The following is a 22147-nucleotide window of genomic DNA, read 5'->3' as shown; positions in this document are numbered from 1 at the left end:
CCTCTGCATTTGAAAAAATGCCAGCGCCTTGGCTGGGAAGCCAGGATCTTTATTTTATTTTTTTATTTCAGGCTTCTCAGCCTAGAGGTGAGATTTGGGGACTTTTTTACCCCCCATATCTCACTGTAAGGGGGACCTGTCATGCACTATTCCTATTACAAGGAATGTTCACGTTCATTGTAATAGAAATAAAAGTGATCAAAAAAAAAAATGTAAAAAGTGAGCATGAAACTAGAAAAATAAAAGTTAAATTAACAATAATAATAAAAAATAAATAATTAAAGTGCTCCCGTCCCCGCGTGCTCTCTCGCAGAAGTGAACGCATACGTAAGTCATGCCCACATATGTAAACGGCGTTCAAACCACACATTTGAGGTATCTGAGAAGTTGGCTTGAGCTTAAACAGTCCACAATCTATATGAGTTATATGGGCAATGAGACTAATCTTCAAGAGGCGAGGAGGGTTAGGACAGGGCATACCCTTTGAGTGCGGTATATAGATGATTAGCACCGAGGGACTAAGCTCCGTCTGACTATGTAGCTATCCCTTGTCCACCTCAGACCCCCCCTCCCCTTTTTTCTCTATTTTCTCCCCCTCTCTCCCCCTCTTTTTTTCCCTCTCATTAGGATATGAGTAGTGCAATTGGGGTTAATATTTAGTAAGAGAACACAGGAATAGGGTGGAACTGGGGAGTCAGTGGTATGCAGATGCCTCAGCATACACCCCTTAATTATAATTTTTTTTTTTTTTTTTAAAGTACCAATTCTAGATAATATGGGTATATGGTTAATAAAAGAGAATGTTTTGAGGGATTTTTGTTGTTTGTAGTGATTTGTTGGTTGGAGATTGGGGGTGTGGGGGGTGGATCCAGGGAGATTTCCAATAGTGGGGCTCCCTGGCTCTCCCTTCATACACAATAAATAATATTATCACTTTTGTTTTTCCGGGAGCTTTGAGAGAACCTTGGAAAAATGTACATTAAGGGGTATTTAAAATATTTGTGGTATGTATATTTAATATATTACTCCTAAAATATACGTACCACAAATATTTTAAATACCTCTTAATGTACATGTTTCCAAGGTTCTCTCAAAACTCCCAAAAAAAAAAAAAAAAAAAAATATATATATATATATATATATATATATATATATATATATATATATATATAGTATATATTGACTTTGAATGTTATATCTTGTAAGGTTATCCTTAAGTAAAATTCATTAAAAAAAAGAATTGAAAACATAATACAGAGTTTAGAGGTCAGTAGTAATGCAGAGTGCAGGGGTCAGGACCATGTAACTCAAAGCTCAGAAGTCAGTAGCATGCAACCCAGTGTGTGGAGGTTCAGGTGCAAGTATTGTAGAGTTCAGAGGTTGGTATTATGTAAAGCACAACACAGGGGGTCAGTAATAGGGCACACAAAATGCAGGAGTCATAAGTAGGTATTCCAAAGTTCAGAGATCAGTAGTATGTATTTCAGACTTCGGGGGGGTCAGTGGCATGTGACTTGAGGTGCAGAGTTCAGTGGTATATAAAGCAGAATGCAGGGGTCAGGAGTAAGTAACAAAGGACTTCAGGAGCCAGTAGTGCTCGAAACACTCTCTCTGAAGAGTCCAAGAGAGTATGTAATGCACGGTGCCACAATAAGCATCTGTATAGAAGCAACTTTATTGCATCAATTCACACCAAAGTTATATGGTAGTTGAGGTCGAAAAAAGACACAAGTCCATCAACTCCAACCTATGTATATGATTAAATGTCAGTATCACCTTGTATACCCCTGTATGTTGTGGTCGTTCAAAGTAGAACTCAAGTCACCAGCAAATCGCCAGTAAAGCCGGCTGGCAAAATTGCACCGTTATGTGGCGTACACATGATCGGACATTCCGACAACAAAATCCTGGAATTATCTTTGACAGATGTTGGCTTAAACTTGTATTGCATACACACAAATGTTGTTGGAAATTCCGATCGCCAAGAACGCGGTGGCTTACAAATACGTATGACGAGCCGAGAAAAATGAAGTTCAGTAGCCAGTGCGGCTCTTCTTGCGTAATCCCGAGCATGCGTGGAACTTTGTGCGTCTGAATTGTCTACACACACGCTCGGAATTTCCAACAGAGGATTTTGTTGTTGGAAAATTTGAGATCCAGCTCTCAAGTTTTCATTGTTGGAAATGCCATCAGAAAATGTCCGATGGAGCCTACACACGGTCGGAATATCTGACAACAAGCTCACATCGAACATTTGTTGTCGGAAATTCTGGCCGTATGTACGCGGCATAAGACTTTCAGGTTGCAGTAGTGTGAACCGAGCCTTACCTTGTGTAATGACCGTTTGTATTTTGATTGTGTTGAAAATATAATAAACACATAAATTATATATAAAAAAAAGATAATCATTTAGATAGATTGTGGCTTATCTCAGTCTATCACATTGCTGCTTTGTCTCCTAGAACAGAACTTCTCCAGAATCATCTTCCTCAACCTTGGGTTGGCCTGAATAATGATGGCACCTTCTACTGATGGGAACGATGTGAATATGACCCAGGTGAGAACAGTTATAGCATCTGAGGTTGAACGTTTAGTTGTTGAAAACATCAAGAGCTCAGCTATATAAAACATTGCAGACAATGTAAGAAAGAGGATCATAGTTCTCGTGGCACTGATGAGGGCCTGGAGGTTTGGAGGGGAATGTTCTGAAATGTTCTGCTTCATCTTCAGGATATGCTTTATAAGATTCAGAGCTGTGACTCCAGTAGAGATAAAGGTCAAAACAAAGGGTAGGATGCAGCCTAGGAAAGAGGCGATGAGTATGTACTCCGTAGGCATGACCACATGCGCCGTGTACGCAGAGATGTCCTCTGTGCTGTTTGTTGAGGTTTGCCCCAAAAATTCCACATTCACCACCCAGATAGCCACAAAACTTAAAACGACTGAACCGATCATTGATAGTAGAAGAATCTGTGGCAGGAAAGATGAAAGAAGCCTTTTTAACCCAATGATACGTTGATGGCTGAAGTTGTTGATGTTGGTACAATAGTAAGTACACAGCCAGCCCGTATTCCAATAGCTACAATAAATCAGACTGAGTATCAGAAAGGTCAAGGTCAATTCAATCTCTTTGATAAAAAATAGTTGAGGCCAAAGACAAACAATTAAATTCTGTGCAATTAGGACCAACTGCATGAAAGCGTTGACCAGCCCCATGGTGAAGTAGATGACATTGGCTGGATTGAAGGTAGGTTGTTTCCTCAAGCTTTGGAAGCTAAAAGACACAATGCCAGTGTTCAAGGTGATGCCAGTCCCGGTTTGTACGATGGTGATGGTGGTCAATAAGATGTCTGCAGCAGAAGCCATTTTCAATGTGACACCTTCAAGAAAGAAGTGCCTCTGCTTCTGTGTCCAGTGGGTGCGGAGAAGTTATATACGCTCTTATTCTACAGATGCAAATAGTCTCAGAGTTTTGGTTACTTATTTCCATAAGAAAACAGGGATATCAGATGATTGTTTTGAGTTGATGCACGAAAGTAAAGTTTAACCAACAGGAATTCATATAAACTTTAACACCTTCATGTCTGGCCTATAGCAGAATGACAACCAGGTGGTGAGTGACTTGTATAGCACTACCTATGTGAACTGAATCGCTTCAGGGCACTTTCTTGCCACCAGAGTCCATCTGTGTCTTTGTGTGGTACTTTACTCTGTAAGGTCCTGACATGCTTATAAACACATTACAACATATTAAGGTCAATTTTGTTTTTTTTATAGACAAGGTCTAATTAACCTACCAGCATGTCTTTGGAGTGTGGGAGGAAACCGGAGTACCCAGAGGAAACCCACGCAGGCACAGGGAGAACATGCAAACTCCAGGCAGATGGTGTCGTGGTTGGAATTTGAACCAGTGATCCTATTGCTGCTAGGTGAAAGTGCTAACCACTACACAACTGTGCTGCCCTGGCAGCATCTTTACTGTTCTGGGTGGACGTCATATAACGTCCTCTCAGAAAGCACGAGGCTGCACATCAGTGCAATCTGTCACTGGCTGAACAGTGTACTGGCACGCTACCAGTACCATGTGACCGCTGTGACCAATCACACCAGATTGCATGACAGTTGTAAACAATGGATGGCTTTCTTTCATTGTGTTGCTAGCTGTGATTGGTCACAGTGATCACATGGTACAGACAGGGCCGCCCACAGCCCCATTTGTACCATGTGATTGGCTTTGACCAATCGCAGCTAATTACAACAAAACAAACTGAATGAATCAGTTTCATTCAGTAAAAAGCTTGCTTATAGTAACGTTATTTACTGCTAGGGATGGGCCGAACACCCTCCTGTTCGGTTCGCAGCAGAACACGGGAACAGGCAAAAAATTTGGCAAGAGCACACAAACAACGATGGGACACGGTTGTGAATAATCAAAAGTGCTCATTTTAAAGGCTTATATGCAAGTTATTGTCATAAAAAAAGTGTTTGGGGACCCGGGTCCTGCCCCAGGGGACACGTATCATTGAAAAAAAAGTTTTAAAAAAGTTTTTTCTGGAGCAGTGATTATTTTAATGCTTAAAGTGAAACAATAAAAATGCAATATCGTACCTGGAGGGTGTCTATAGTGTGCCTGCAAAGTGGTGCAGTTTTCCCGTGTTTAGAACAGTCCGAGAGCAAAACGACATTTCTAAAGGAAAAAAAGTCATTTAAAACTGATTGCGGCTGTTATGAATTGTCGGATCTATGCAATATAGATAAAAACCATTGAAAAAAAGTGCATGGGATCCCCCCCCCCCCCAGTCCATTACCAGGCCCTTTGAGTCTGGTATGAATATTAAGGGGAACCCCGAACCAAAATCCAAAACAAAAAAAATACCAGGCTCTTCGGGTCTGATATGGAAATTAAGGGGAACCCTGCATCAAATTTAAAAAAAAATGGCATAGGGGTCCCACCCAAAATCCATACCAGACTCTTCTAGGGGTGGGGGTCCCCCTTTTTTTGAGAAGAAAAGGGTTGATATTACACGTTTTATGGTGGAGTGAAATCTCATACATATTTTCAGCACTTGTTTGGCTATTTGAGACACTTTTTTTTTTATCAAACATTTTGTGTTTGCACATATATTTATTTATGTTTTTATTTAATTTCATGAATTGCATGGACATGGAGTATTTATATTAATTTAGGATTTAAGATTCTTTATTTATGTATTTATTTATTCAATGATTGGTAGTGATACACTGAACATTTTATTGATTGAATCAAAAGCACAATTAGTATAATATTTTTCATAAAGTTTTTTTTTTTATAATAATTTATTTATTGATTATCACATAGGGGGTCTATTTATTTGCTTTATTCTTGATGATCATTTTTTTTTAAATAATTTGTGGAGATATTTTGATGAATTTTGAGGCATGAGTATGTAAATCATTTAGTCTTGCATATATATTTTTAATACACTTTTATCATTTATAGCACAGTCACATTTTCTTTCTTATTTTGCACAGCTTTTTTTTGGTTTTAGTGATTGCAGCTTTTTGTCATTATCCATAGAGCCAGTCAGTGGCGTAACTAGAACCTTCAGGGCCCCGATGCAAGAAACCATGAAGGGCCCCGCTGAACCCCAGCCAGGGCCCTTCCCTCCAAGTCTGGCGGTGGAACTCCAGGGCGTGGTCACAGGTATGACCTTTGAGAGCCCTGTAGTTCTACAACTGGTATCAGTATTTTTTTTTTTTTTTTTTACTTTTAGGTGCCCCATTGGGGCACTGTCCCTAGGCAGGATGGGGCCCCCGTCTCCAGAAGAGATGAGGTCCTTTTCTCCAGGGCAGATGAAGTTACTGCCCCCAGGTGAGAAGGGGTCTAAAATATCTATAAGCTATCCTGTAAGAAAGGGCCATTAAGGTCTATAAGGGAAGGAGAAGTAAAACTACTGTTAGATTTCCCCATGGGATAGATCATCCTTCGGGTTATTTTACCTAAATGGTGGGTGGAGATTTATTCCGATTCTATGATATACATATTGTCATAAACTAGTAGTTTTATTTTTAGGTCTTTCGCTTAGTATGTCCTTTCCCCGCTTTTTAAAGCCTTGGGATTGGATGTGATCCATAGGTGGATTGTATAAGAAGACTGCTATCTTATTCGTTCGGATTGTATAAGGAGATAGCTGTCTTATTGTATAAGGAGATTGCTGTCTGTATAAGGAGATTGCTGTCTTATTCGTTCGGACATCGGGCTTTTTCCACTGTTGCATGATTGGGTGTTGAATCCGGATAACGACCAATTAGATTATCTGAGATTTTCCTATTTAACATGCAGGACGTGTTAGCGTGACACCGCCGCTGAAGACGTCAATGACGAAACGCGTTCGACGGAGTTACGCTGATTACGTCACTTCCGGATCGCCAACGGTGGTTGGAACGCAGGTGGAGCGCAAGCTGCATATCCACCGTACGGCATCCGCGGGTATATTGAAATTTGCGCTATAAGGACTCTATCCCAAGGGGAAGTGTAGCAATAGAACTACCACCTTCATAAGGGTAAATCCTGGGACATTGGCCCTGAAAGGTGGTTCCATTGATAGGAGGTTTTTCTGTTTTCCCCGGGACAGAGAGCGAATTAGCGTTTTTCTTTTTCTTTTATTTTGTCTAATCACATGCTGTTTTCTGGAGCAATACCGGAAGATTCGGATGAACTAACACATTAGTTCTCTTGGTGGACTGCGTCTCCACAGTTTTTTCTCATTATATGAGAGTTGTGGTCATATATATAATTTTTATTTTTGGTTTTTGTTTTTTATTGCTGTTTTTATATGTTTTTTATCATTTTTGTGAAAATAAATTGATTTTTTATACGGATTACACTATGGAGACTCCAATTTTTTTCTTATGAGGATATATGGAACTTTCTTCTGGATACGATCAATCACCAAACTACGGGGTAAAGAGCCGGACATCGGGAGATTGAGTCTGAAGGCGAACAACCCCTGTAGGGGTACTTTCTTTTGGTGAGTGGGGTTCCTTGTGGGGGAGCACGAAAGTCACGGTGAAGATTGCACAGGAAGCACTAAAGTCACTTTATGAACATTTCTTGGGATTGCACTATTGAACATATATTTTGGACAATTTTTTTGTTTTCAGTTTTTATTAATATCATATATATTTTTTATTTATTTATTTTTTATTTTTATTTTTATTTTTGACCATTATTATTATTTTTTTATTTTGATTTTTATTATAATCATTTATATATTTTTCTTTATTCACGAGTGTTATTAATTTTATTATTCAAGGGTAATTTTTGCAGTTTTATTATTAGGGACTGTGCTATAGGATCAGGTTGTCTCTTATATATAATCTTTCACTTATATATATATTTTTTCACCTGGAATTGTTTATGCTTTTTTTTAGAAATAATAGCATCTGCATTTCTTTTATATTTTTTCACTAAAATATATATTAAATTACTGGCACAATTATAATTTAGCACATATGCGATTTTAAGGTAAAATCGCATTGAGTTTATACTAGTTTTGTTACACTTGGTACTTTCATGATAATTTTCCCTGTTTTTCACTGGATGTTTTCTTCAACATTTTGAAATTAAGGTTGTCGTTCTTCCAATATTATATTCTAGTGAGGAGATTGTTGACAAACTTTAGCATTGATGCGTCCGTGCGATTAATCGCAGTTAGCATTATTATCTCTTGATATTTAGCTTCTCTCACAGGATTTGCGTTGGTTTGGAGACATATTATACAAATTGTGTGACTTAATAGCTTCTGGGTGGAGCTGTTTCTGTATCTCTTCCTGGGCTCAATAGCAATAGGAGCCGGAAAGTTTTGGGGCTTTTCGGGTAAAAACCCTAGTTATTATATTTTATATATTTTATATATTTTATATATTTTTTAGTTTTCATTTAGGTGGAATGAGAACCTGTTCGGGTTCATGGTAAATAGGTAGCGCCAGTTTCCCGGTTGTTATATTGTTTCCACAATTAGTATAATATTTTTCATAAAGGTTTTTTTTTATAATAATTTATTTATTATATTATCACATAGGGGGTCTATTTATTTGCTTTATTCTTGATGATCATTTTTTTTAAATAATTTGTGGAGATATTTTGATGAATTTTGAGGCATGAGTATGTAAATCATTTAGTCTTGCATATATATTTTTAATACACTTTTATCATTTATAGCACAGTCACATTTTCTTTCTTATTTTGCACAGCTTTTTTTTTGGTTTTAGTGATTGCAGCTTTTTGTCATTATCCATAGAGCCAGTCAGTGGCGTAACTAGAACCTTCAGGGCCCCGATGCAAGAAACCATGAAGGGCCCCCCTGAACCCCAGCCAGGGCCCTTCCCTCCAAGTCTGGCGATGGAACTCCAGGGTGTGGTCACAGGTATGACCTTTGTGAGCCCTGTAGTTCTATCACTGGTATCAGTATTTTTTTTTTTTTTACTTTTAGGTGCCCCATTGGGGCACTGTCCCTAGGCAGGATGGGGCCCCCGTCTCCAGAAGAGATGAGGTCCTTTTCTCCAGGGCAGATGAAGTTACTGCCCCCAGGTGAGAAGGGGTCCCTGTCCCCAGGGGAGGTGGGGGTCCCTGTCCCCACGTGAGAAGGGGTCCTGTCCCCAGGGGGAGATGGAGGGGGTATGTAATGGTGTGTGTGGGATGGGGTCCTCTCACTCACCATGACCAAGCTGTAGGCCACGCACTCATCCATGTTGGCCTGGGCTCCATCCAGTTTGCTGGACGAGCGATCAGCATATCTCCCAGAAAGACCTTTCATCATCTGTGTATGACGGGGGAGGAGGGGGGCTGGCAGACAAGCCTGCATTGTCCTCCGGGGAGCCGGCTCTCATAGGGCTGCACTGCATCTGTGTGCTTAAAGTTTGTTTACCCGGGAGAAGTATGCAGTGCAGTGTGGGCCGGACTCAGCGCGGGGGGGGGGGGGGACTCTGGCTGGGGAGAACAAACATCGGACTGAGCGGCAATGCATGGAGCAGGAGAGGGGTACTCTGAGGAGCCGGCTGAGTAAACAGATCATGCGGGGAATGCACAACTAAAGAGCAGCCAGTGCGATAGTCGAGCATGGAGCTCTGCTAGTCACCCTCCACCTCCAGCCACCCGTATGCATAGTGCACTGGTACCCCTAGCTGCCTATGCTGCTGCCGGCCATATGTAAAGGGGGCTGCATGGGCCCCCTGCATCAAAAGGGCCCGGTTGCGGTCGTGACTGCTGCACCCCCTATAGTTACGCCCCTGGAGCCAGTGGCACTGACTACATTTCTATATATTGACAATAGTACACAATAGCATGTAATTTATTGGCAATTATGTCTACTATTGTGATCTGTGATTGGTCACAGTGATAACATGGTATAGGGGTCAATCACAGAGGACCTGCACCATGCGATAGCTGTGGCCAGTCACAGCAATCACAATATCACACAACAGCAGATGAATGAATGCCGTCCACAAAAATGATTGCTTATACCAGTGATCAGATCATCACTGTAATAAGCAATCATAGTGAAAAAAAAATCCTGATCCTTTCCCCAGAGCAGTACAGTGTGTCACTATTAGGGATGATCTTGATGTTCGAGTCGAACATACCTTCGACTCGAACATCAGCTGTTCGCACTGAAATGGATATTTTGATGATAGGCAACTCCTATCCTCATATTGATTAGTGGTTCCAAATTAATAACTACTGCAGTAGGGAACAGACACAAAAGATACGCTCAGAATCTTTCCAAATAACCGTTCTCCTTTATTATGACGCATTTGAAGGCTTTTATACACATGATTATGTAGGTATCACATTAATATTACAATTGTACGTTTATGGTAACAAGGGGCGTTACATAGGCAGGCTAATTCTAATCAGAACTTGAAAGAATGCAAAACATGTACTGAAAACATTATTAGTGCCGTGTGCACAGTGAGGGCATCGTGCAATACATATAAAATAGAATACAATTATATACAGAACCTACAAATTTCCATTACAGCACGTTCAGCGAATACTGAACGTTATGGGCTGTTCGTGCCAAATTGGCGCTCATGGCCCACAATGCACTGCTCCATCGCAGTGCATTGCTGACTCATGATTGACCAAGCATGCACTGTGACCCCGCATGCTGGCCAATCACAGCGCCGGCAGCGAGGAGAGCCATGATTGGCCACAGGCAGGATGCTGTTCTTGCTCTTCTGTAATTGAGCTTTTAGCAATCTGCAGGAGTTTGTGGTTGTTGTCTGCGTGCCCTGACCGCAGTATACACCATTATATCCACCTATATAGCTAGCTATATTGCTCTTCTGTAATAGAGCTTTCAGTCAGCTATAGAAGATTGTGGGTGTTGTCTGCATGTCCTGAACGCAGTATACACCATTATATCCACCTATATAGCTAGCTATATTGCTCTTCTGTAATAGAGCTTTCAGTCAGCTGTAGGAGATTGTGGGTGTTGTCTGCATGCCCTGACCGCAGTATACACCATTATATCCACCTATATAGCTAGCTATATTGCTCTTCTGTAATAGAGCTTTCAGTCAGTTGTAGGAGATTGTGGGTGTTGTCTGCGTGCCCTGACCGCAGTATACACCATTATATCCAAATATATAGCTAGCTATATTGCTCTTCTGTAATAGAGCTTTCAGTCAGCTGTAGGAGATTGTGGGTGTTGTCTGTGTGCCCTGACCGCAGTATACACCATTATCCACCTATATAGCTCTTCTCTAATTGAGCCATCTGCCATCTACAGGAGTTAGTTGGTGTTGTGTGCTTCCAGCACAGCACGGTATACACCAGTATCTACCCTTTAATTCCTGTTCTATAATAAAGGCATCTGCAGGACTTAGTGGGTGTTGTGTGCCTCCAGCACAATATACACTACCCAATTGCTGGTTTTCCCATCTCCCTTCAGGCCATTACCATGTCTGGAAGGCCAACAAGGAGAGGCAGACAGGCACGAGCCGATAAAAGAGGGCAAGCAGGCTCTGTGTCTAGAGACAACAGTGCTGGTCTTGGACGCGGTGCATCGTCATCATCAGCACGTGGCCATGGGACACGCTTGTCCTTATTTTCGGCAGCTGGACGTGTTGAGCTGCATCATGCCAAAGACTTGGTAGAGTGGATGACCAAGCCCTCTTTATCCTCCTCATCCTCTCTCACCCAGGCTCAGGGTACTAGCAAAGCAGCTGCCAACGCATTGTCTTCTCTCGTCTCAATGGCATCAGTGACTCCTTCCCTAGACCCACCACATCCTCCCGAGGAGTTCCCCGAACTCTTTGAGCACAGTGTTGGGTACATGCTCCAGGAGGATGCCCAGTGTTTTGTAGGCTCTGATGATGATACTCAGCTAGAGGAAGGCAGTAGCGTTAGCGCAGAGAGAGGGGATGCTCAAGAAGGACAGCAATCTGGCAGTCATGTTCCACAAACTGCAGCATACTGCCAGGTTTTCTCCAGCAATGAAGAGGGAGGGGAGGATGAGGGCACTGACTCCACGTGGGTGCCTGGTAGGAGAGAGGAGGAGGCACATGTCCAATGAGGCAGGATGCCCTCCGGGGGCCAGCTTAGGGGCAGCACACCGACTGAATCACACCGCAGAGCTCCGCCTATGCCGGGTGCTGCCTCTGCGCGTTATTCTAAAAGTTCTTTGGTGTGGGCCTTTTTTGAGACAAGTGCATCAGATCGCACCGCTGCTATTTGCAACATGTCTCAAGCGTATCTTGCGTGGCCAAAACATCAGCCGCTTGGGCACCACATGCTTGACCAGACATATGTTGACCTGCCATTCAGCTCATTAGCAAGCGTACCTCAAAGACCCACACCAAAGAACAAAGCGGACCTCTCCTTGCTCCTCATCAGCTGGGATCTCCAACCCCACTAGACCTTCAGTCCTCTCTGAAACCTGCTCTGAGAGGAATAAAGGTGTAGAATTAGGTGTGTCACAGCCAAGTGCTGCCGGGCACTCTGCTAGCAGTACACCCACGTCTGATTATAGCAGGCACATTTCCCTGCCCCAGCTGCTGGATTGTCGAAAGAAGTTCACTCCCAGCCATCCACATGCCCAGCGGTTGAATGCTAGCTTGGCTAAATTGCTAACACTTCAACTGCTGCCTTTTCAGTTGGTAGACTCGGCCCACTTCCGTGAGTTTGTGCAATGTGCGGTTCCTCAGTGGCAGGTCCCCAAACGCCACTTTTTCTCACAGAAGGCGATTCCGGCTCTCTACTGGCATGTGGAAGGCAATGTCCTTGCCTCGCTGGACAGGGCGGTCAGTGGTAAGGTGCATATTACCGCTAACTCATGGTCCAGCAGGCATGGACAAGGACGTTACCTGTCTTTCACAGCCCATTGGGTCACTCTTCTGGCAGCTGGGAAGGATGCAGGACAAGGTGCAGTAGTGTTAGAGGTTGTATCGCCACCACGCCTCAAAAATGCTACTACTGGTTGTGACACACCTCTCTCCTCCACCCCCTCCTCTTCTTCTTCCTCCATGGCCTCTTCCAGTGCTCTGTCCTCAGAACTAGCGGTGCTCCGTAGGCGTTCAAGGGGGTACGCAAGTACGTAGGCAAAACAATGCCATGCCGTGCTTGCGCTGGTTTGTTTGGGGGACAGGAGCCACACTGGGGCAGATATTTAATCAGCTCTGCAGGGGCAGGCCGAGAGGTGGTTGACACCATGCCAGCTTAAGCCAGGAATGGTGGTTTGTGACAATGGCACCAACCTCCTCCCCGCCCTCCGTCAGGGACAACTGACCCATGTGCTCTGTGTGGCTCATGTCCTTAACCTGGTGGTGCAGCGGTTCTTGGGCAGGTACCCGGGCTTACAGGATGTCCTGAAGCAGGCCAGGAAAGTCTGTGTACATTTCTGCCGATCATTTAATGCCTGTGCTGGGCTGGCTGAGCTCCAAAAGGAGTTGAACCTGCCCTAAAACCACCTTATATGTGACATGCCCACCAGGTGGAACTCAACGTTTGCCATGCTGAAGCGGCTGCACATGCAGCAGAGGGCCATCAATGAGTAGCTGTGCGACTACGGCACCAGGACAAGGTCAGGGGAGCTTGTTTTTTTCTCACCACACCAGTGGGGCATGATCAGGGATGCATGCACTGTCTTGTCACCATTTGAGGAGGCCACATGGATGGTGAGCAGTGACAGTGCATGCATCAGTGACACTGTACCTCTTGTCCACCTGTTGGAGCATACTCTGCATGGAATAATGGACAGGGCACTTGAGGTTGAACAGAGGCTGGAAGAGGAGGACTTCCTTGCCTCTCAAGGCCCCCTTTATCCAGACAGTGTTCCTGCTGTCCCACCCATCACACAGGAAGAGGATGAGGAGGAGGAGGAGGATGATTGTGTCAGCATGGAGGTGGAGGCTGGCACTCAGCATCAGCAGCAGCAGCAGTCTTGTAGGGATGATTTACAGTCCCAAGAAACCCATGGACTTTTACGTGGCTGGGAGGAGGTAGCTGCGGATCATGTTGTCCTAAGTGACCCAGAGGACTCCGGACCGAATGCCTCAGCTAACCTACGCTGCATATCCTCCCTGATCCTGCAAAGCCTGCGGAAGGATCCTCGTATTCTTCGGATCAAGGAGAGGGACCATTACTGGCTGGCCACTCTCCTTGATCCACGGTACAAGGGTAAGGTTGCCGACCTTATCTTGCCGTCGCAGAGGGAGCAGAGAATGAGACATCTCCGGGAGGCCTTGCAGAAAGGTCTGTGCAATACGTTCCCAGAGACTGGAAAGTTACAAACTCCTGGTCCTGGACAACGTGTTGCTGAGGCATCGGTCAGAAGGAGCGGTGGAGAAGGTGGCTGCCTGACCGATGCATTCAGACAATTTTTTTAGTCCGCAGACCCAGCAACCATCGCCAGCATCTGATTTAAATGGTGCAGGAATACCTAGGGGCAAGGTCAGACTTGGACACCTTTCCCACTGAAAATCCTCTGGCTTACTGGGTCTTGAGGATGGATCACTGGCCAGAGCTTGCACAGTATGCAATTGAGCTACTGGCCTGTCTTGCATCCAGCGTTCTTTCAGAACGCACCTTCAGTGCTGCTGGTGGCTTTGTTACCAATCACAGGGTGCTCATGTCCACCGACTCGGTTGATTGACTGACCTTCATAAAGATGAATCAGTCTTGGATCACCCACAGCTACCAAGCACCTGAAGCTGATGTAACCAAATAATTTTTTTTTGAAATATCACATCCCTTCAAGACTGCCTATGCTGATGCTGAGTGACTGTCCTGTTATGTTGATTGTCTATCCTCTTCCTCCTCTGCTGATATGTTGGAAGAACATTTTTGGTTCTGGGTGATGCTACAGCCCAATTTTTATACCCCTGTTTAACAAGGGCGTTTAATTACAATTTTTGATGCAATGCTTTGCAGAAGGGCTCATTCCTGCACCACAACTAGAGTATATGGGAGAGGTTGCAGTGTCGTGGCACCAGCACCAGTGCCAGCAGCCCAATTTTTCAGCCGCTGTTTAACAGGGCGTTTAATTACAATTTTTGATGCAATGCTTTGCAGCAGGGCTCATTCCTGCACCACAACTAGAGTATATGGGAGAGGTTGCAGTGTCGTGGCACCAGCACCAGTGCCAGCAGCCCAATTTTTCAGCCGCTGTTTAACAGGGCGTTTAATTACAATTTTTGATGCAATGCTTTGCAGCAGGGCTCATTCCTGCACTACAACTAGAGTATATGGGAGAGGTTGCCGTGTCGTGGCACCAGCACCAGTGTCTAAGGCCCAATTTTTCAGCCCCTGTTTAACAGGGGTGTTTAATTACAATTTTTGATGCAATGCTTTGCAGCAGGGCTCATTTCTGCACTACAACTAGAGTATATGGGAGAATTTGCAGTGTCATGGCACCAGCACCAGTGCCTAAGGCCCAATTTTTCAGCCCCTGTTTAACAGGGGCATGTAATTACAATTCTTGATATAATATTTCACAGCAGGTGGGCGGCGAAGCGTCATGACGTCATGACGTAGGAGGCTGAGAGCGCCTCCTCTCGTGCCCAAGCGTCCGCATCTCCACCGTCCCGCCGTCCCGTCGGAGCTTTAATGAGACTCCGACGGAGCCCCCCTCATTCGCCTACTGCCTTATGGCTCTTCGGTTCCGCAGCTGAGAGTTTAGCTGACCGATAGCCCCCACGGGTATCCGGAGCTGTGCGGGGGGTCGCACACCATCGTCCTCCGTCTGGGCTGCAGAGAGGGCAGTCAGCAGAGGAAAACTGAGAGGTAACTGACAGTTCCTCCCCCCTGGGCCAACCAAGCGTGAGTACAGCCACAGGCTACAGCTGGGAAATTAAATAAAACGGCAAGACATCATGGGCAGGCAAGAGGTAAGCTGATTTTTTGGTATCTGAAGCAGAAAAAAATACCATGAAGGAAGGAAATCAGAGAAGAGAGGTCCCAAGAAGGAGGTAAGGGACAAATGCCACAAGTCTCTGATACTGCAGCATTTTATCTGGTCTCCCCACAACTCCTGCATCGATTACTAGTTCTAGTGGTACGCTGAACTATTTTATGGCTGTTTTTCTCACAATAATCTATTCAGGTTACTGACTTTGTATCATGGTCCTCGCTACATATATGTTCACCTAGTTCTGCTAAATCTACAATATGCAATATTCAGCGATGTTACTGACTTATGTGTGCATTTCCTCCGGTTTACCTGATATATGTCTGTAATACCTGCAAAGTCCTCGGATAAATTAAGCTACTAAATGATTGACCCTTTGAAGGAGTAGGAGATAATTTCTACATGCCTCTATTTACTCAGCATACCTGAAAATTTTTGCGATTATACACCGCTATAAGTGAATTGGTTGGACTACTGTAAAGGCTGCCTATTTTATGTTAAGATTGACTGGCTGACCACAGAGAAGTGTTCATGTACCATAATATGGGACTGTAAAAGTTAAAAAAGTGAAGCAGTAATTGACACACCAAAGGGGGTTATATAGTGCGGGAAGCAACTTTAAATTATATCTTCCAGGAGTATAAGTCGCATGAAAGAAGTGTGTAATTGCCCACATTCACATCTTTTTGACTTTACCTTAATTTTGCCTGCCGGGCATATACAGTTAAAGTGAGCAGAAAAGACCATAACTGACTTTCCTGACACTTAACACCAGAGAGCTCTGACTGGATAGAAATTAGGCCAGTAGAACTTGAGGTTGAAGAATATCGCTGGTCCCAACAATCGCAACAACACCAATATTAAACTGGGACTGCAACGTCAACATCATCTGGGACTGGGACTCTTTGGGTAGGAAGTGGGAAACTTAAATTTGAAGCCTAGATTTGAACAAAATGAAAGGCAAAACAAAAGCAGGGAAAAATATATCGCCGGTGGCCAGTCCAGGAGGTATTCAGCGGTACATGGCACACATGGCTAATACACCAGAGGAAGGACAAGGCAGCCCAAAAACAGGACCAATGCGTAGATCAGGGTTAAATAGACAGAAAGGTTCAGAAGAAGGCAAAACTAGCAGATTAACAAGAACACAACAAGAAAGGGAGGAAACGAGAGAGGCAGAAATGGGGACAGGAAGGGCAGGAGCTGCTTCCCCTGTTCCGCAGGAAGGGGAGACAGCCACAATTAAGGAGATGTTAACGGATATGTTTGCCAAAATGGAGGAGTCAATAAGAACAGAGATAGCAGGAGTAAGGGCAGACATAGGACAGGTATTGGGAAGAGTAGAGGAGTTGGAGGATAGGCTGGATAAACAAGAGGCAAGGTTGGATGGGTTAGCAGAACAAGTGGAACACCTGCAGAGAACAAATATAAATCTCCAGTACAGAATTGAAGATCAGGAAAATAGGGGGAGGAGAAAGAATGTCCGTATCAAAGGACTCCCGGAGAAATATAACTCTGGGACTCTGGGAGATACATTACAAAAACTTTTTAATCCCCTGTTAGAGAGGGACCCCTCTGAACTGTTAAAATTGGAAAGAGTACATAGGATCCCCAGGGGGAGAATGGCAGGAGAAGAGGCCCCAAGAGATATAATAGCAAGATTCCACTATGCAGAGGAAAAGGAGCAAATAATGGGGAGGCTGAGGACGCAACCAGAATTGTCCCTGGATGGGGCAGGACTGCAGGTGTTCTCAGACCTAGCCCCAGAAACATTAAGGAGAAGGAGATTATTAAAACCCCTAACTCAGCAGATGTCTGCCTTAGGAATTGTGTACCAATGGGGGTTTCCAGCCTGTCTAAAAGGGAAAAAGGATGGTCGTTCGGCAGTATTACGTTTTCCGGAAGACCTTAGAGCTTTTTGTGATAGGCTGGAAATACCCCAGCCCCTATTACCAGGGTGGGGAACTGAAGCTAGAGAGGAAGGACCGACTCAAAGGAGAGCAAGATGGAAGAAGGGGCGCGGAGCAGACCCTAATGGCGATGGGTCAGTCAGAAGCTAAATTAAGAGTGGGGGAGAGGGGGGGGAGGATGGGGGGGATAGTGGAGAGCGGAGGGATGGGGGGGGAGCTCTTGTAGGCCTACTAATGTGAGCCACCTAGGTAAATATGGGAAGGAAAAAGACACCTCGAGGTGATGTGTCGACCCCATATGATCAACGCAGAAAGGGGGGTTCTCCGAACAGCGTTACGGAGAGGGGTGGGAGGGAGGGGGGGAGGCTTGGGAAAATTTGTACATATTGTTTTTTTTTTTTTTTTCTGGGGTGTCCGTCAATCCCGACCTGTCCCCTCGAAAAATGTCTCTCAGTCGGCGAAGGTCGCGAAAAGAAATTAATATTTAATATCTAATGACAATAATTAATGTGATAACATATAATGTGAGGGGGTTAAATACAAGAGAAAAAAGATTTAAAATCAATGAGGAATTGCATTTCCTGAGAGGGAATGTAATTTGTTTACAGGAGACGTATATAACCAGTACCTCTGGAATTAAAATGTCATCAGTACAATTTCCAGTGTGGTATTATGGAGATTCACCATCGGCCCATTCAAGAGGAGTAGCTATTGGTTTCGATAGACAATTGAAATTCGATATTCAAGACCGCTTAACCGACCCAGAAGGCAGATTTCTGTTTTTAAAGGGAAAAATAGGAGCAACACAATATACAATAGCAAATATCTATGCTCCAAATAGAAACCCAGATAGATTTTTAAAGAATATGGTAACAAAACTTGAGGAATTCAGAGAGGGCCTGGTAGTCCTAGCAGGTGATCTAAACTGGTGCCTAGACCCAAGGATGGATTCTTCAGGGGGGGACTTAAGAGTGTCGCAGCAGAGATATAGGGCGGTTATTAACCACTTGCCGACCGCCTCACGCCGATGTACGTCGGCAGAATGGCACGGGCAGGCATAAGCACGTACATGTACGTGCTTTGCCTCCCGCGGGTCGGGGGCCCGATCGGGCCCCCGCCCGGTGCCTGCGGCGGTCGGTTTTCGTTCGGGAGCGATCCCGGACGAGGGGACGGCCATTCATTCATGGCCACCCCCTCGCGATCGCTCCCGACGAATGGAAATCCCCGGTGACATCACTTCCTCTCCTGTAATGTAAACACAGGAGAGGAAGTGATGTATTCTCTCCTCCGTGTCGGTATTTTTCGTTCCGACACGGAGGAGAGCGGATCAGTGAGTTGCACCAACACATCCCACACACAGTAGAACATGCCAGGCACACTCACACCCCCCCTTTACCCCCCGATCACCCCCCCAATTACCCCTGCCCCCCAGTCACAGTGACACCAATGTCATTTTTTTTTTTTTTTTTTTTTTTTTTGCATTGGTGTCATTTGTGACTGTAATAACTGTTAGGGCAGTTAGGGTTAGCCCCCTTTAGTTCTAATGTACCCCCCTAACCCCCCCAATAAAGGTTTAACCCCGTGATCACCCCCCGTCGCCAGTGTCACTAAGGCTGGGTTCACATTGCAGCGGTTTATGAGAACGAATGTGATTCGCACCGCACTGCAGTGCAAATCACATCCGATCTCTGTGCGATTCGAGTTCAGCCATTCGCCGCACCCGCCGCACCCGCCACACCCGCCGCACCCGCCGCAAATTCGCACGGGACCCTTTTTTTGGCCCGCAGCAGAATCGGATCGCATGGGTGTTCACACCATGCGATCCGAGTTTGCAGATCGCACTGCGATATGCGAACTGATCTGGGGGTGTCAGTAACATTTCACTGACACTCCCAGCAGTTCGCATAGGGCAGTGTGAACTGCCGCCGGGAGGCATGCGATGCGGGAACCCGCCGCGGATTCGCGGCGTTTCCGCATCGCTCCAGTGTGAACCCAGCCTAATAAGCGATCATTTTTCTGATCGCCGTATTAGTGTCACAGGTGACGCTAGTTAGGCAGGTAGGTATTTAGGTTCGCCGCAGCTTTTTATAGCGCTAGGGACCCCCATATACTACCGCATAAAGCCCCCTGATTGCCCCCTAGTTAACCCTTTCACCAGTGATCACCATATAACTGTTACAGGTGACGCTGGTTGGTTAGTTATTTTTTTATAGTTTCAGGGCACCCGCCATTTATTACCTAATAAAGGTTTAACCCCCTGATCACCCGGCAGGTGTCATTTGTGACTAATAACTGTTAGGGCAGTTAGGGTTAGCCCCCTTTAGTTCTAAGGTACCCCCCTAACCCCCCCAATAAAGGTTTAACCCCGTGATCACCCCCCGTCGCCAGTGTCACTAAGGCTGGGTTCACATTGCAGCGGTTTATGAGAACGGATGTGATTCGCACCGCACTGCAGTGCAAATCACATCCGATCTCTGTGCGATTCGAGTTCAGCTATACAGATAGTATGGCTGAATTCGTGTCGCACCCGCCGCACCCGCCGCAAACTCGCACGGGACCCTTTTTTTGGTCCGCAGCAGAATCGGATCGCATGGGTGTTCACACCATGCGATCCAAGTTTGCAGATCGCACTGCGATATGCGAACTGATCTGGGGGTGTCATTAACATTTCACTGACACTCCCAGCAGTTCGCATAGGGCAGTGTGAACTGCCGCCGGGAGGCATGCGATGCGGGAACCCGCCGCGCATTCGTGGCGTTCCCGCATCGCTCCAGTGTGAACCCAGCCTAATAAGCGATCGTTTTTCTGATCGCTGTATTAGTGTCACAGGTGACGCTAGTTAGGCAGGTAGGTATTTAGGTTCGCCGCAGCTTTTTATAGCGCCAGGGACCCCCATATACTACCGCATAAAGCCCCCTGATTGCCCCCTAGTTAACCCTTTCACCAGTGATCACCATATAACTGTTACAGGTGACGCTGGTTGGTTAGTTATTTTTTTATAGTTTCAGGGCACCCGCCATTTATTACCTAGTCTCACTAGTGTACCCCTAAATTTAGGGGTGTCTACTTTCTAAAATGGGGTCATTTGGGGGGGGGGGTTTGTGCCATCTTGGCATTTTATGGCCTTCAAAACTGTAACGCCCTTAGAAAGCCTGAAGGCGGTGCTTGGTTTTTGGGGCCCCGTACGCGGCTAGGCTCCCAAAAAGTCCCACATATGTGGTATCCCCGTACTCAGGAGAAGCAGCAGAATTTATTTTGGGGTGTCATTTCACATATGCCCATGGCATGCGTGAGCAATATATCATTTAGTGACAACTTTGTGAAAAAAAAAAAAAGTTTGTAATTTTCCCGCAACTTGTGGCAAAATATAAAATATTCCATGGACTCAACATGCCTCTCAGCAAATAGCTTGGGGTGTCTACTTTCTAAAATGGGGTCATTTGTGGGGGTTTTGTGCCATCTTGGCATTTTATGGCCTTCAAAACTGTAATAGGTAGTGAGAAGTGAACTCAAAAAATTACGCCCTTAGAAAGCCTGAAGGCGGTGCTTGGTTTTCGGGGCCCCGTACGCGGCTAGGCTCCCAAAAAGTCCCACATATGTGGTATCCCCGTACTCAGGAGAAGCAGCAGAATTTATTTTGGGGTGTCATTTCACATATGCCCATGGCATGCATGAGCAATATATCATTTAGTGACAACTTTGTGAAAAAAAAAAAAAAAAAAAAAAAGTTTGTAATTTTCCCGCAACTTGTGGCAAAATATAAAATATTCCATGGACTCAACATGCCTCTCAGCAAATAGCTTGGGGTGTCTACTTTCTAAAATGGGGTCATTTGTGGGGGTTTTGTGCCATCTTGGCATTTTATGGCCTTCAAAACTGTAATAGGTAGTGAGGCGTGAAATCAAAAATTTACGCCCTTAGAAAGCCTGAAGGCGGTGCTTGGTTTTCGGGGCCCTGTACGCGGCTAGGCTCCCAAAAAGTCCCACATATGTGGTATCCCCGTACTCAGGAGAAGCAGCAGAATTTATTTTGGGGTGTCATTTCACATACGCCCATAGCATGTGTGAGCAATATATCATTTAGTGACAACTTTGTGTAAAAAAAAAAAAAAATTTTTTTTTTGTCATTATTCAATCGCTTGAGGCAAAAAAATAAAATATTCAATGGGCTCAACATGCCTCTTATCAATTTCCTTAGGGGGTCTACTTTCCAAAATGGGGTCATTTGGGGGGGTTTTGTACTGCCCTGTCATTTTAGCACCTCAAGAAATGAGATAGACAGTCGTAAACTAAAAGCTGCGTAAATTCCAGAAAACGTACCTTAGTTTGTAGATGTGACAACTTTTGCGCAAACCAATAAATATACAATTATTGACTTTTTTTTTACCAAAGACATGTGGCTGAATACATTTTGGCCTAAATGTATGACTAAAATTGAGTTTATTGGATTTTTCTAATAACAAAAAGTAGAAAATATCATTTTTTTTCAAAATTTGCGGTCTTTTTACGTTTATATCGCAAAAAATAAAAATCGCAGAGGCAATCAAATACCATCAAAAGAAAGCTCTATTTGTGGGAAGAAAAGGACGCAAATTTTGTTTGGGTACAACATTGCATGACCGCGCAATTACCAGTTAAAGCAGCGCAGTGCCAAAGTGTAAAAAGACCTCTGGTCATTTACCAGCAAAATGGTCCGGTCTGAAAGTGGTTAAAGCATTGTTAAAGGCCCAGCTTCTGGATGCTTGGAGGATTAGCCATCAAAAAGAGCGGGACTACACTCATTTCTCAGTGGCCCATAAAACCTTTACGAGATTGGATTATGTCTTTATAGAACATCGATTGGCGC

General features: G+C 44.6%; 1 protein-coding gene across 1 annotated transcript; it reads right to left on the bottom strand.

The window, feature by feature from the left end:
• Positions 1-2430: 2430 nt before the first annotated feature.
• On the bottom strand, positions 2431-3366 carry LOC143925579 (taste receptor type 2 member 40-like). Its single transcript, XM_077450055.1, has one exon. The coding sequence runs from the start codon at positions 3364-3366 to the stop codon at positions 2431-2433; it is 936 nt and encodes a 311-aa protein (XP_077306181.1).
• Between the last annotated feature and the right edge of the window lie 18781 nt (positions 3367-22147).

This window comes from Lithobates pipiens, unplaced genomic scaffold (genome assembly GCF_037356315.1).
Source record: "Lithobates pipiens isolate NorthernLeopardFrog02 unplaced genomic scaffold, aLitPip1_a1.2 Scaffold_22, whole genome shotgun sequence".
Taxonomy (NCBI): domain Eukaryota; kingdom Metazoa; phylum Chordata; class Amphibia; order Anura; family Ranidae; genus Lithobates; species Lithobates pipiens.
Note: the sequence above shows the minus strand (reverse complement) of the source record. Positions and strands in the feature narration are given on the sequence as shown.

Excerpts from the sequence above, each read along its gene's own strand:
- LOC143925579 (XM_077450055.1), bottom strand. The coding sequence starts at position 3,366 with ATGGCTTCTGCTGCAGACATCTTATTGACCACCATCACCATCGTACAA.